Source organism: Aotus nancymaae, unplaced genomic scaffold (assembly GCF_030222135.1).
Source record: "Aotus nancymaae isolate 86718 unplaced genomic scaffold, 86718_ANA_hifiasm-v0.15.2.pri h1tg000021l, whole genome shotgun sequence".
In the NCBI taxonomy this organism is placed as follows: domain Eukaryota; kingdom Metazoa; phylum Chordata; class Mammalia; order Primates; family Aotidae; genus Aotus; species Aotus nancymaae.
This window is the reverse complement of record NW_026988433.1, coordinates 31642609-31659292: the sequence shown is the minus strand read 5'-3', so window position 1 is coordinate 31659292 and position 16684 is coordinate 31642609. Positions and strand designations below refer to the sequence as shown.

The following is a 16684-nucleotide window of genomic DNA, read 5'->3' as shown; positions in this document are numbered from 1 at the left end:
AGGTATTAGCAGTGAACACATAGACACCAACATAAAAAATATGATTTGCATTCACTAAGAGATAAAATAAAAAACTTGGATATAAATCTTGCTAAACATATATAGGACTTGAATACTGAATATTACACAACAATGTTAAAAAAATTCATAGAAAAGCTAAATAAATGAGACAAACCATGCTCATGTTTTAGAAACTTCAACATAGTAAAGACATCATTTCTTCTCAAATGGATAAACAGCTTTCAGGCAATCAAAATTTAAGCAAGACTTTTTTGTAGATGCAGACAAGATTATCCTAGATTCCATATGGAAAGGCAAAAGAACTAGAATAGCTAAAACAATTTTGAAAAATAAGAATACAGCGAGATAAATCAATCCACCTGATCTTGAAACTTATTTTAAAGCTACAGTAATCAAAATTATCAAATCATAAATCTGTGTGGTATTAGCAGTAGTACAGACACATAAATAAGTGGAAAAGAACAGAGAATTCAGAAATAGACCCACACAAATATGCCCAACTGATTTTTTACAAAGGTGTAAAGGCAAGTCAATGGAAGAAAGGTAGCCTTTTCAATAAATGGTGCTGGTGGAACATCCACAGAGGAAAAAAGAATGTCAACCTAAGTCGCACATTTTATATAAAAATTAACTCCAAAGGGACTTTAGACTTAAATATAAAATATGAAACTCTAAAACTCTTTGAAAAGAAACATAGAAGAAAATCTTCAAGATCTGGGACTAGGTGAAGTTCTTAGACCTATACCAAAAACACAATCCGCAAAAAGACAAATTGATAAACTAGACTTTATCCAAACTAAAAATAAATTGCACTTTGACAGACCTTGTTATGAGGATAAAAAGACAAACTACACTGTAATAAAATATTTGAAAACCACATCTGACCAAGAGCTAGTATAAAGAATACATAAAAAACACTCAAAACTCAACAGAAGAAAAGCAAACAATTGAATTAGAACGTGAACAAAAGACATTATGGGATAATGTATGAAAGAAGGTATATAGATGAAAAACAAGTATCTGAAAAACATTCTTAACATCATTAGCCATTAGGGAAATACGAATTAAAACTACAATGAGATATCACTATATGCCTATCAGAATGGCTAATATAAAAAAATGACACCAGGGCCAGGTGAGGTGGCTCATGCCCGTAATTGGTGGCCAGGTGAGGTGGCTCATACCCGTAATCATGCCACCTTGGGAGGCCAAGGTGGGCAGATCATTTGAGGTCAGGAGTTCAAGACCAGCCTGGCCAACACAGTGAAATCCCGTCTGTACTAAAAATAACGAAAATTAGCCAGGCATGGTGGTGCCTGCCTGTAATCCCAGCTACTTGGGAGGCTGAGGCAGGAGAATCGCTTGAACCTGGGAGTCAGAGGCTGCAGTGAGCCGAGATTGCACCATAGCACTCCAGTTTGGGTGACCACTAAATGCTGAAAAGATTGAGGTTTACACTGGGCCATTCGTCTTTTACACCAGGCTAGTGATATAAAAACGGCACACTCTGGAATTATAGTTTGGCAGTTTCTTTCAAAAGTAGACATTTAGCAATCACCTGACAATTGCACTCCTGGGTGGTTATCCCAGAGAAATGAAGACTTATGCTTATACAAAAACCTGTACATAAATGTTTGTAACAGATTTATTTGTAATACTCAAAAACTGGAAACAATTTAGATGTCCTTCATCAGGTGAGTAGGTAAACAAACAGTGATACGTCTCTACTAAAGAATACTATCTGATAATTAAAAAGAACAGATTAATGACAACAGATTATTTCACATTATACCAAGTGAAAAAGGTTACATTCTATGTAAGTCCATTTATGTAGCAATCTTGACCTGGCAAAATTATAGAAGTGGAAAACAGATTATTGGTTGCCAGGGATTAAGGAGGGAGTGAGATCAGAAGGGAAGTGGGTGTGGCTACAAATGGGCAACAGCAAGGATTCTTGTGGTGATGGAAATGTCTTGTATCTTGGTTATGCCAATGTCAATATATGGGTTTGATATTGTACTATCAAGATGTTACCACTGCAAGATGTTATCATTGAGGGAAACCGAGTAAAGAGTATTTGGGATCTCTCTGTATTATATCTCACAATTGCATGTAAATCCACAATTATCTCAAAACAGAAAGTTTAATTTAAAAAAAAATTTTAAAGTGTAGTCATCTCTGCCACTTGATATGTCCAGGTGTCTGTATATATTGACAGAAGTCTGGAAGGATGGTCACATCAACATTAAAAAAAGATTTAGTAATTATGACTTAAACCCCCAGGGGTCAGCTCTCACCTGCAACAAAGCTCCCATAAGTGATGCCAGTGCAGCCATTCCAATACACAGGGCTCCATACAGCACGCCTAAATGGACAACATAAAAGCCAGTGTAAAATCCAGACCCAGAAAATTAGAATTCTCAATAGAATAATCCACCACACCTTTGATTCAAAGTAAATAATATGACTGTGGTGAAGAATGGCCACATACATCAGAGCCAGTGAACAATGGGAAGGGCTGTTTTCCTCTGGGATCAGCAGTGTGCCAAGAGGGCAAACAAAGCCCTTACATTGTGTCCCAGGATTAGTTACAGCAGAAGGTTATATAAGTAAAGGATTCCTGGAATTAACTATAGGGATTTTAAAACTAAGAACTATATTGTGTTGTTAATCTAATCCTCCATAAACATTTGGATAGAGACGAAGGCTCAGGTCTCTGTTTTCAGCTTGCCAAAAGTAGAATACAATTCAGCTCTGCTCTGTACAAGGTGGGAGAGGGAGGAATAAACAGAAATTAGACTCTTCTGACTTTAAGCATTCATTTTCCTTGGGAAATGGCAGTGGATACCATCAGGTGTTGGAGGACTTTTAGACCCCTCGTAATCTCCATCAGTATCCTCAAGTCCTTCCTACTAAACTAGCAAAGAAAGACAACTTCTGGATAAGTAGCACATCTGCCCTTCTGCTAGCTTGTTTTCCCTAAGCTTCTTTATTTTTATTTTTTTTTATAGAGACTGGGTGTTGCTATGTTGCGCAGGATAGTCTCAAACTCCTGGGCTCAAGCAATCCTCCCACTTCGGCCTCCCAAAGTGCTAGGATTATAGGCATGAGCCACCACGCCCATCCCAAACTTCTTTATAAAAGTTCTCAAGTCACCACTGGTGGTCAGATTGTGGAATATTTTTTTCTACTAACTTTTAATATTTTCCAAATGTTCTCCAGGTACATGTATTACTTTTAAAATTATAGGAAATATCATGCAAAAATCCCTTTGTTTTAATATTTCACTTCAAAAAGGTCACCTGAAATTAGTTGACATAATTTCCCAAATGCAAAACTCAATATACAGAAAAAAATGAATGAGAAATTTGCCCATCATAAAATTTGTGTATTCCTTATATTATGCTATTTCTCTTATTTTAGCACTCATACCTTTGTTAAATATATTGAGTACATAATGCACCTGAATGAAAAATCTTAAATTAATTTTTTCAGAGTTCTCAATGCTATGATTTTTATGCTTCTAAATTTTAATGTAAATAATATTTTCAATATATTTGGCTTGATTCTTCTCCATTTAATGGGTCATGAATAGTCACCATTATAGTTTTGGGAACTCTAAGTTATTGGAAACACAGGCAAATCATCTGCCACATTCTTCTCTATGTCCTTACTGCACATACCTCAAGATTATGATTTCACAGTACCCTTTAAAATGAATGAAAATCTCATCTATATTAGCAGAGTTTGCTTGTCATTCATCATCAACATCATTCCATGAGCACCAGCTAGTGCCTCCTGTTTTATATGCATTATCTCAAAACCCAATTCTGCAAAGTATTTGTGTGCCCATTTTCCATATAGAGAAAGAGAGGCTTGTATGGGTATCTGGATTTTCTCAAGGCTAACAGCTAGTAAATTAACAAAGCAAGATTGGGTTTGTATGGCTTCAAAAGCATCTATTCATTCTACTAAACCACACAGCTTCAATAATCCAGTAATGAACCAATATAAAAACACTTTAGGAAGCATTGTATCATTCTGAAATTATGCTCAGGATTAAAATTGGGTACATAATAAAATGATGCACTGCTATTTAAATTTAGGGAACACTGAAATATATAAATGAAGTACTCATTCCAGGCTACAGTCATAGCAACTTCATATAGAATTATGGCTCCTAATAGGGTATAATTTACTATTTCTTTGACAGTCTATTAATGTTATTGTGTTGAAGTTAAAGATTCTTTCTCAAAAAGGAATTTGTTAGTCATTCATTTCCAGGTGTCAAAATGAAGAATGAAGTACATTGGCAAGATTTTGTTGAGTTGGATATTACATTTGAGACATCTGGGAACTGAAGACGCTTAAACCACTCTATTCAAGCTGGTATTTAACCCCTAATAAGGCTCTACAATTGAACAGAACAGAAGTTGAGAATTTCTTGCACAATTTTATAGATCATCTCCAGGACAGTGTACATAAGCAGACAGAACAGACAAGACGATTCAAAAATCGCAACACTGTTTTTTTATTTTCCATTTATCTAATCTATTAATCTAATTTCATCTAATTCTCTATAAACATTTGAGAAGTGTTTATGGGAAGACTATGTAACTCAAACTGACAGTGCCCTCTTAGGTAACGTAGAAAAAGTGTGGCTCTTGGTTCCAAACTAGGGATATTTCTTGGAACTGTGAACTATAGTTGAAAAGGAAAATAGTTGAATTTTCTTGTGTGCATGGCTAAGAATTTTAACACAAATTTAGGAGAAGACAAAGTCACAGGAAAAAAAAGGACAGCAAAATCAATCCTCTGGAAATTGTCCTTTGTGGTTCACTGACAATCAATTGTTTGAAGTGTCTCCCAAATCTTGATTACAAACATAATAACATTAAACATTGATACAAACATTTAAAAAACGGCTGCATTAAGTCATAGGCATACATATGTGGATATATATTCATGCTCAGAGGTTCTTCCTCTGTAGCTTCAGTGGAAACAAATTTTTTGTGTCTCAAAAAAAAATAATCTCTCTGAGCTAAAATGGAATTGTGAAAACAGAAACTTACTCATTCCTTGGGAAATCCAAGACAGAGACTTTTCTGAGAGCGATCTGAAGTAAGGTTTGATTAGATCCTCCACAGTTACTGCTGCTAAGGCATTAATACTGGAGGACACTGTGCTGTAAGGGAAAATGAAACTTCTGGTTTATAATATTTTACCTTTAGTAGTACTTTAAGTGAAAATGAGAAAGGGGGAAACAAATTGTCACTTCTAAAGTATAACCTGATTTCTACTATGCTATTTTGAAAAAACACAGAGCTGTCTTTCTAGAAACTGTTATCATCCAAGAATGATTCAGGCAATGTCTATAGGTTTGACAGTAAAAGAGAAAGGATGCATTAATGTTGCTTCCACTTGCAGTTAATCCTCAGTGTCTAGGAAAAGGATCTACATAGATTACTCCATATTACCATACATAACAACTTTAAAACATATTTTTCTTTGTGTATAGAAAGGACTGTCGTAAGTCCTCCCTACCATATGCTGTAAATATCAACAATGTTAATTTCCTGAATCCTCACTCACACACAATGTACATGTTGATATTAACAATTCTCTGGAACAAACACAAGAAAAAGGAGCAATGACAGATTACAAAACGTAAGATTCTTTGGACAATATATATTATTCAACATGTAAATGGAAGATTTCAGTCTAATTTTCCAGTTGACCATGCTTTAGCCCCATGTGTGTTTTCAATCAAGACTGTGGCACCCATTTGTGATAATTAGTGAAAGCTACCATCAACCAATCATCATTATTGCGACCACAGGGTAACACATCATAGGATGTGTGATGGTGTTAGAGAGCAAGGACCTAGTTAAAAGTGGAGCTGATGACAACAGGATGCTAGCCCACAGAGATAAGTCAGACCACATATAGGACACACGCAGCAGATTGCCTACTTTGGGCCATCTGTGTCCATGCCCAGAACTCAACATTATTCCCCTAAAGTATCTAATAAGAAAAGAAAGATCCCAACAGGGAAATCATGTGTTATTAGAGTCATAGTTCATACCTTAATGTCCCACTGTAAGCACAGGCCACAAAAAGTCCAGGAAGTCCTGGATAATCTTGTAGAATGTCCAGTACCAAATAAGGCATTAGCTGAAAAATTCCAAAATTTATTTCCAAGTACTTTTTGCTGGTGAATAAAATTAATGAATGCCTAGTTTATCGTTTATCTTGTGTTCTTTAGGAACTGAAAGGAGCTGTTTCACACAACTAAAATTTTCAAATTCCTAAAATCAAACCCTTTAACTACTAATATGTAGAGAAACGAATAGCACAGTAGTTAAGAGGCTTTGGTAACTGAATTTTTCAGTCACCAATAAAAAGATATAGCTTTTGTAACTGATTTTCTGAGCCTCAGTTTCCTCATCTATAAAATAGCGGTAATAATTACTAACCTCATAAAGTTGCTGTAAAAGTTAATTTAGATAATTTCTGTAAAACTCATAGTATAGAATATGGAATATAATAAATGCTCAACACAAAGTAGTTTTTGTTCTTGGGAATACTAAGTTGTTTTTAAGGAAATATTTAACACACCTCTGTGCTTAGGTAAGCAGCATCCACTTAACTTTACTTGATGACGCAAGGCCATTTTGTGAACTTCAGTCACTGCCCAGGACAGAAGATGCAATTTTAGATGCATCAAGTATGAGACATAGTGATGGGTGGAGAATGACCTTAGGAAAGCCTTTAAACTTGCTTCTTCTTAAAAACTTCCTGATATTAACTTGCTTTTTGATAGCTTACATTTTAAAAAATAAATATCAAATAAGGATAATCCGATGTGTGACTTCAGGACTGTGTTGCATGGCAATTTTTCTATAAAATCAATTTCCGAATCAAAAGAGTCCTAAGTGGACAATTTTCTAGAAGAGTGTCCTCTCATTTGCATTGAAACCTTATTACTTCTCCCACAGTACAGAGTGGGTGATGTGTCCTATTTTATCAGCTTCCACAGCCTGTACAATTTTATTTAACAATAGTGTGCTCATGGGATATGAAGAACTTCCTCCACTGTTGAAAGGGAATGTTTCAACAGTAGGATTGTTTCAGTTCTTTTAGGAATGCCTTCTCCACTTTTCCAAAGCTAACTAATTGTTTATTCTTGGAAAAACGGCATAGCTTTATCCCTATGTGAGATCAAGACCCAATTTTCCCAAGATATCATAAAGGTTGAACTTTAAGCAATGTCCCACAAGTAGCAAAAGTAGGTTCCATCTATAGGTCCAAAATCCTCTACCATATCTTCAACTTTCTCAAAACTCTGGGGTGTAATTATTTCATGTCTGAGTGGCTCCCTCAAATATGGGTAGAACCAATGAAGTAGGATTAATAGATAGGAAAATAGTAAAACTGTATCTAGGAACTAGCCTGCTTCCTCTGGGCAAATGCCAGCAGAGCATAGAGAAACATATTCTTGCTCTCTTGAGGATGTGGGAAGGGGTCTGGTTGTTTTTTGTTTTGAGACAGTCTCCCTCTCTCACCCAGGTTGGAGTCCAGTGGCTCAATCTCAGCTCACTGTAACCTCCACCTCCTAGGTTCAAGTGATTCTCCTGTCTCAGTCACCTGAGTAGCTGGGACTACAGGTGTACACCACCATGCCCAGCTAATTTTTGCATTTTTAGTAGAGACGGGTTTTACCATGTTGGCCAGGCTGGTCTCGAACTCCTAACCTCAAGTGATCCATCTGCCTCAGCCTCCCAAAGTGCTGAGATTATAGGCATGAGCCACCATGACTGGCCGAGAATAAGGTTTTGACAAAATCTTCCACTGTCTTATTGGCATGGTATCCCCAGTGAAACGTTGGTTGAATTAACTTGTTAACAAACACAGTCCTGGAAACATCAGCTAGGGAGAAACCTTCACTGACTCTCTAAGCGTGTGCAGGCAAGATACCCTGAATGTATTCTACAAGCTGTCTCAAAGGTAGGAAGTCATAGGGATTTTTTTTTTGTCTAGGGTAAAGGCAAAGTACATTAAAAACTTTCTTTCAAGTCCTTATTGTCTTCATGATACGAACTACAGACAATAAAGATTGACAACAGTCCCAAAATATTTTTTATTAGAGGGAATGTAACAGAAGAATGCCTCCACTTCATAGTAAACGTGATCCTTAGATTATCTGAGAGAAGAGGGAGGGTGTGTTTATCAAAAGGAGGGCATAGGTTAAGATAGGGTTGAGAAACACAGCTCAAGGGTGTTTTTATTTTCTAACCCCACGAAGTTTTATTTTTCTTTGTGGGGTTAGAAAATAAAGGGGAGCATAAGATGTCATTTGCATCAACAGAAAGTCAGCCTATTTTCATTCTAATGAATCCCCTAGGCACACAAGTCTTAGAAAATAATTTTGGCAAGAACTCAGGCTTTAGGCTTGGGCAATCCTGAGTTTAAATTCTAGTTCCCCTTTTTGAAAGACAATAAATGGCACAGAGGTTCAAAGTTAGGGCTCTGGTGGCAGCTTGCTTGGTTTAAAATCCTGACTCCAAGTTACTAGCTAGTTATTCACTTAACTTCTCTAGGCCTGAGTTCTCTCACCTTTGAAAGGGAGATAATCATACGAACTACATCAGAGCATGACTGTGAAGATTATAAGTTGAAATTTATATAAAGCATTTATGGTAGTGCCTGACCCGTGGTCAGTGTTTGATAACCGCTTGCTGTTATTCTTACTTGTTAGCAATGTGACTTTGGGCAAGTTATATAACCTCTCTGAGAAGCATTTCCTCATCTGTAAAATCAGGATTGCAGGGTTGTGAGAATTAAATGAAGCATGTTAAGCTCTTGACACAGAATCTCATCACATGGTTGGTATTCAATAAATGTTCACTTATTAGATCCATTTCTCCATCATTTAAAAAATTGGAAGATAAAATGTTTATAAATGAATGATCTAACAAACACCCATAACATGTTCTACAGTACCATGGTTTGTGTAGTTTAACAAAAAAACAAAACAAAACTATTTACATTTCTACTCCCAGCCTTGAGCTATTTCTATTTAACACTCTACTTGATTTTTTTCTTGGTATTTCCATATTTTAATTTTAGATGCAGTACTCTTCATTCTTGCTATATCTACTAAAATAAGTTCTGGCCAAAGATTTATGAAAATTTAAGATGATTATGACATGCCCACTTTCTGTTTCTCTACAAGAACATACATGCTCTTTCCTCCCAACTAATAAGCTTTTTGACTATTATTAATACACCTGTAAGAAAGACATGGTACTGAACCTGGTCTGGTGCAGACACTTTGTTGGCTGTCCAAGGATCACAGTCACGGTACCTGGAATATAGGGCAAGCCCACATAACACTGAGCATGTGAGGATTGCCCAGAGTCCCACAAGATTGATGTAGAGAGACCTAAAGAAGTGAAAGCAAACCAGCAAAAGACAACTGTAATTCCTATCCCAAAGATTCAGAAAACTGTTACATGAACAAAAAAAAATCCTCATGATTAGATTTAATAAATGCACATTTCCTTTTGGTTATCAAAAATGCTACTTATTTCATTCTAGCCTAATATTCTGCTTATGATACCAATCAATTGACAGTGTATTTGGAAATATCTGAATGGGTGTGATCTCCCCATGAAAGAGTGTATTCTCATGGTCGAAGCTCCAGGGGCATTGTTAACTTTATAAAGGTACCTAGTTATACTACTTCAGATCTTCTTGCCATGAAATAGGGATTTTAATAGTCAACCGAACATTAACTATTACTCATTTTCCTTTTAAAAGTAATGCAATTGTAAACTGCTAAGCATTGTTAACATTTACACAGTAACTCATGAAACTTGTTTAAATGTTTTTTATAAGACCATACATTAAATAGGAATGCAAACTTGTATTCCTTGGACAAGTATCTTCTCAAACAATGTTCAGCATTATAATATACTGTGTGTGCTCTGGTAGAGAACAAAGAGTTTACACATAGCATTGGAGCCAGTCCTGAGCATAAATCCTGGCTTTACCGTATGTAACCCTGGGCACGTAATTCAACCTCTCTGATCTTCAGTTTCGTCATTGAAGCCTAGGATAGCAATGTCTGTGTCACAAAGTTATAAAATTAAATGAAATAGTATATATCATATAGCATGGTACTTACATGTAATAAAGCCTTATTAAATACTAGTTATTGATATTAGTGTTAATGTTATTGAATCCTATATCTTCATAATCAGCTGAATAGTAAACATTTCTCTTGCTAAGTTGGCTACATATTTTTTCCACTGGTGCTACAGCAGACAGTGATGAGCTGTCCTAGGTGGACAAGAGGTACCATCCCCGAAGTCATACCTCTTTCTCCCCAACCACCCATGCAGTCTGCATCCAATAACAAATGGATTCAGAGGTCTAAAGGCCCAGTCCCCTCACCCTAACATGGGACTAGTCTGAAGAGTCACCCTAGCTCCAGAGCTCCCTTTGAGGTCTCTGTTGAGACTGCATTACGGTCCAGTGTCTCCCTCTTATCAATCCTGTTTCCTTTTCTTCCCTTCTACAAGTAGTGATTCTCTGATAAACTCTTTCATGCTAACCTCAAGCTCAGAGTCTGCTTCCAGAAGAACCCAAAGGTGAGTATATCAGATTTATCCTTCTCCCTTGAATTGACTAACATTGCAGTATGTTTTGCTATTGTTATCTCCAAATTACCAGAAAATTACGCCCAGATACTCTCTTGCCCAAACACCTCCTCTCACTTATTTCTGAGTTTAATATATTGTTTTGTTTCACTTTAATACTGTTCAAATTGACCACTTATCAACATCTGATACTGTTCCTTTTCAATCAATATCAGTAGGTCTTGGCTTTCTAGCAGGCATTCATTCTTTCCATAGCATAAAATGGATGGATGAAAATGAGTCCCCTGGGTTCAGAGAGTCTGCTTCATGCAGGAGATCCACTATGCTTATGGGAATTGATTTTTATCAAGAAAGCTCTAATGCTGTTATTTAAGTTATGAGATCGGGCTTTTTGGGTTTCATGTTCCCAAGGGAACAGAAGAAGAACTTGTCCACAATTACTTTGGGACAGGTATCAGCTCCAGTGTAGATTTAAAAGTAAAATAGACTACTCTCTATATAAATTACATTCCTCCAAAATTCCTTAAAATACCAGAATTCCTAAGTTCATTTTGGGGAATCTCATATCCAGTTATTATATTCATATTCATATAGATTTTTCATTGTGAGTTCTTCAAAGATTTAGATAATCTGTAAACCAATTTACTCTCAGTATGTTGAGTTCTGACATATGACATCACAATATTTCCATTTTCTCCTTTAAACAGAAATAGAATTGTTCCTCCTTCCCTCACCCTATCCACCCTGGGCTCTTACTCAATCTCCTAAGAGTTTTGAAGCCCCTAAAAGCATGTGAGCAGAATCAGCCTATTTATCAGCACAGGGGGTGATGAGCACTGCACTGATGTGAGGCCTCCAGAGAAGGAGGGCTTGCTCAAGCCAAGATGGGCTGGAGAGTTCTGGATCATGCTGTCCTTCCCACCTCTGTGCTTTCATCCAGATCACTCCACCTACCTTCCCACTCTTCTCCACCTGCCCAAATTATGATCATTCTTCATATTCATTCTGCCAGTTCAATAGGAATCTCTCACCCATCCTCTACCTTCAAATCACATCAGTTGAAGTGGAAAAAGAAATTTACATTTACTAGGCCTCTACCAAGGGTATGCCAAACAGTATTTTACGACACCTCCCATGAGGTGTATAGTATTTCTTATCCTCCTTTTATAAGCTTAGAAACTGCAGCTCAAAAAGACTGAAGAGTGTGCCCAGGATCACTCAAGTAGCAAGTATTAGAACAGGGTTATAAACCCATAACTGTGTCTGAAAATGAAATACAAAGTACTATATGTAATCTGGAACATTTTCTCTATTGTTTCATGAAACTGTTCTATGTCTCTAGTATTTTTTCACATACTTGCATATATTTTCCTAATTTGTGGTTAACTTTCTTCATGACAAAGGCCATATTTGTTTATCTCCCATAGGTCCTTATGCAAACAGATGCACAATAAATGCTGATTTGTTTTAATTAATAATTCACGTAAATATTTTCAAAATAGCTGATTTAAAACATACAGTACTACTTTATTCTTGGTCCTTTTGTGACCCAATATGTCACTTATCTCTTAGAATTTCATGACACAAAAGACATAAAGGAGCTAAATGTGACTTAAGGAAGAGTTTCCATAAAGACAACTGATGGTTATTAATGATTCATATACCAAGGTGTGTGACTTACAATTTTGCCTGGAATCTGCTTTTACAAGAAATGTATCTCTGCACCTGGGATTGGTTGACACCGTAGATGCTGGTCCATGTGAAGGTCCCTCCTATAATAATTGTCCAGAAGGTGTGTCTTTGCAAAGGGTTAGGATTAAAACTAAATGACAAGAAACAGAAAACAAATCTGAATTGTTAGCAGACACTAAAAAAAAAATCCTCTTTGACTATTCTTGGAACCAAGAAATGTATATTTATATACACAACACATACATAAATATGTACAAATTTCTTATGTAATTTAAAAGGTAGAAATATTTCCAATTTAAGTTCAATGAAATAATTGTTATTTTCAGAGATCTGGAAATTCTAGAATAGACTGGTGGAAAATGAATGTTGTGATCATTCTAAGCATTTATATAAATTGTTCTCCTGTGATCTAAGGAAACTGTTGTTTAAACAAATCTGTCATGCTGCAATCAGAGAAGAACATGAAACAACGAGAAAGAGAGAGAGAAAAACATTCCTAAGTGCACCACAGCAATAGAGATGGCACTAAAATGAACACAAAATTAACACATTTTGTGTATAGAATTCCTCTCCCAGTACATGTAGTCATAGTTCTAATCTATATTTAAGTTCAACAAATCAGTCAATTAATGCAGTTTAAAGTTTTTCATTTTTCATTTTCTAAAAACTACATGTCATTTTAATTAGGCTTTATTAAAATTCTGTGTGTACAAGCTAAGTACTAATAGTTTAAAACCACTTTAGGACATCATGTACATAAGTCCAAAATATTTTCACAGAGGAAGCTCAACTTCCATGTTTGAAAGAGCTTTTTTTTATGGATTGAATGATTCTGTTCGTCTCTGATACCCAATATGAGCTAGAAAACTTTCTGCAAAGTTAACTTCCATGGATACTTCCTTAAAATTCCAAAATTTCACAAATCCATTTCAAATCTTATATCTGTGGTCAGTTAAGTGCTCTAATTGTATGCATATTCTGGCATTCTTATAGAAATGTGAGAGCTTCTATTTCATTGTCTAACATTTCACATCAAAGTCTAAGAGTTTCAAGAATGTTGACCTTTTCTCCCTAAGAGAGAGAAGCTACTATATTAGCTAACAGAAGAGCCAAAAGGAGTCAGTGAGCTATCTGAGGGAAGAATGACAAGATTTTAAACACTCCATTTAGTGGTTTAGGCCATACAGAACACATAGGCCAATAACAGACAACACAGAAAATACCAATACAATATCCATCTTCTCTTCATGTATCTCAACTTGAACAATACTTTGTCTACCATATTCTCAAAACATATCAGAATAACAAGGGACACTATTGAAAAGTCTGAAACACAAATAAGGCTTTTTATTGTTACTTAATAACTTGCAAAGCTAAGGTCATAAAAATGTCTAATCTTTTCTTAAGAATCTCTTACTAATGGATATAAGCTATCACTTCGGTGCTCCAATATATGTAGCCTTTATATAAAGTGACACTTATCTTGCAGAAAAATTATTGGTTCCATACCCCCTCTCCTCAGCCTGGCCTACCAGGAAGAGATTTGGGAATAATCAGGAGCAGCCATTGGTTGTTTCCACTTCCTGGATTGCCCCTCTCTCTCTTCTGGTAACAGCAAGTCAGGTTTGCTTCGAGGAAACTACCATTTTTCCATTAAATAGTCTCAGCTGATGATCGGTCAAAATACCTTGTTCTGCCCTAGCCAAGGGATGAAACCATGGCCCAAGCTAGGCAACTAGAGGATCTTTTCCTTAGAATCTGAATCTTGAGGTAAAAGGAGGAAAGAAATATTGAAAATTGTTGAAGTTGATTCGCTAAAATTCATTCTTGCAAATTAACACATGGACCCAGTCCAATTTCTGAAAAAGGTTTTCGTAAATTTTGATGCTTATTTTCAGAAGACCAGAAAAGAGCCACCAAATGCAAAATGGTTTTCTTTCTTCAGACTGCCTATTTCAAAGCAGGGCTGCTATCTCAAAGAGAGGATAGGTTAGTTCAAGACGACATGGGTTCCTTTCCATATAGCAAAAGGACAACACTATTGATACAAAACGGAAAGTGTTTTCAATATTCTTTTAAGTTGTGTGATATACTTGGGATGAAATATCTAGTCTCTTCATCGTTCTTTCTTTAGGAAAACTGAACAGCTGTTTAAAACATGTTACATATTGTGCTATACTGTTACTTGAAGCATTGACCATAACTTTCCTAGTCAATTCTCTAGAAATAATACTTAATATTAGACAATGTTCATTATATAATACATACTTATAATTATAATACATAATCATAAGCCTCTATGTTAATATACTATATATTGCCAGGGCGATATCAAAAGAGAAACTCTCAAAGTTGCTAAATACAAAGAATTGTCAAGATGAAATCACTGTCTTTCAGTATCTGTCTCTCTCTCTCTCTTTTTTTTTAATGGCAGGCTGTAATCCAATATGATAGTGTTGTCTCTTAAGAGGTTGCCTTTTCCTTTTTTTTTTTTTTTTTTTTTTTTGGGACAGTCTCACTCTATTGCACAGGCTGGAGTGCAGCGGTGCGATCTTAGCTCACTGCAACCTCTGCCTTTTGGGTTCAAGCAATTGTCCTGCCTCACCCTCCCAAATAGCTGGGATTACAAGCACCCGCCACCATGCCTGACTAATTCTTTGTATGTTTAGTAGCAATGGGGTTTCACCATGTTGGCCAGGCTGGTCTTGAACTCCTTGATCTCAGGTGATCCACCTGCCTTGGCCTCCCAAAGTGCTGGGATTACAGGTGTAAGCCACCACACCCAGGCAGAGGCTGCCCTTTCTTGACTTTCTACTCTCTTTTTCCTTATCACCCGGTCCCACTTTTCAACCTATTCTGGACTTTAACATCTGAAAGAAAATACTTTTTTTACTTTAAGTCCCTTCTCAGGAGAAAACACCACTCTAAGTACAATGTAGCTAAGTACCATCTGACTGGTTTAACCCCTTAAAGAACAGAGGGAGGCTCTTTACATATTCACTCATCTGCTTCAATTTGCTCTACCATATCCTTAGCAATTTGTTGGTTTGTTTTTTAATGTAAATTTACTATTTCAATGAAGAGATTATTTTTATAGAATACAAAAGATGTGTTCAATTACTCAAGTAGTAAATAGAAACTTACTTCCAGAAATTTAATCTTCCACCATTATAGGCATCATTTAAAATAGTGCTGATTCCACCTTGAATCACTGCAGACTGTATAATCACAGATGCAAATCCAGCCACCATGATCCCAACTTGAAAAACATCTGTCCAGATAACTGCTTTAAGACCACCCTTTGAGGGGAAAGTATATTAAGATTAATGCTTCTATCAGACATTATTAAGTATCTACACTATGCTGAACAAAAATGATAAAAACATGTAAGTTGGCCAGGAAGTACACTCAAGGGAAACAGTCAGGTTGGGAGAATCTTCACACAGAAGGAGATATTTCAATCAAGCAGAGGCAAAGATGGAGGGTCTGCCCAACAGAGAAAAGAGCATGGGCAAAAGCATAAAGGAGTCAAACTACATGAGATGCCGAATGTGGCCAGATACATACATATTTTAGAAGGAAGTGGAGTGGTGTTGGGAGATCATTGGGAAGAAAAATTCAGAGTCAAATTACAAGTAAATAATATGAATTTTATCCTACAGACAGAGCTGATATTTATCGGTTTGCACTCAGATGGTCATATCCGCTGTTAAATACTATAAATGATCTGAACCAGCCACCACCAGAAATTTCCCAAGTTTCTCTATGATCTGAGCTGAACCAGCATCTGGATGAGGGCCCCATCTTCTACAAGCTCCAGCACCTAAAGGGTTAAGGCATAGAGTATCAGGGATTCCATAAGATTTCCTCACTGCTGAGGACCAGCACACATAATATCAGTGCCGTGCCCCACAGGTTTGCATATTTGCCACCTTTGCCAATAAGCAAGGGGAAGTTATCACAGGTATGTTTTTGTTTTGACACCAGGTTCTCTTTGCCACCCAAGCTGGAGTGCAGTGGTGCAACCAGACTCACTGCAGCCTCAAACTCTTGGGCTCAAGTGATCCTCCCACCTCACCCTCCCGAGTAGCTGGGACTACAGGTGTGTGCCACCACGCCTGGCTAATTTTTAAATTCTTTTTGTAGAGACAGAGTCTCGCTATGTTGCCCAAGCTGGTCTCAAATTCCTGGGCTCAGCCCATCCTTCCACCTCGACCTCCCAAAGTGCTGGTATTATAAGCGGGAGCCACTGTGCCTGCGACCTACCACATGTTTTTAAGCTGAGGAATAATATGAGCACAGATATA

At 36.6% G+C, this 16684-nt stretch overlaps 1 protein-coding gene across 1 annotated transcript in view; it reads right to left on the bottom strand.

The window, feature by feature from the left end:
* Window positions 1-16684, bottom strand: part of SLC5A8 (solute carrier family 5 member 8) — a 59867-nt gene that overhangs the window by 28070 nt on the left and 15113 nt on the right. Inside the window, exons 5-10 of the mRNA XM_021675563.2 lie at window positions 15522-15676; window positions 12367-12507; window positions 9337-9466; window positions 6107-6195; window positions 5094-5206; window positions 2319-2386 (exon numbers count right to left, since the gene is read on the bottom strand). Of these exons, the coding sequence (XP_021531238.1) occupies window positions 2319-2386; window positions 5094-5206; window positions 6107-6195; window positions 9337-9466; window positions 12367-12507; window positions 15522-15676 (696 nt within the window). The remainder of the gene's footprint in view (window positions 1-2318; window positions 2387-5093; window positions 5207-6106; window positions 6196-9336; window positions 9467-12366; window positions 12508-15521; window positions 15677-16684) is intronic.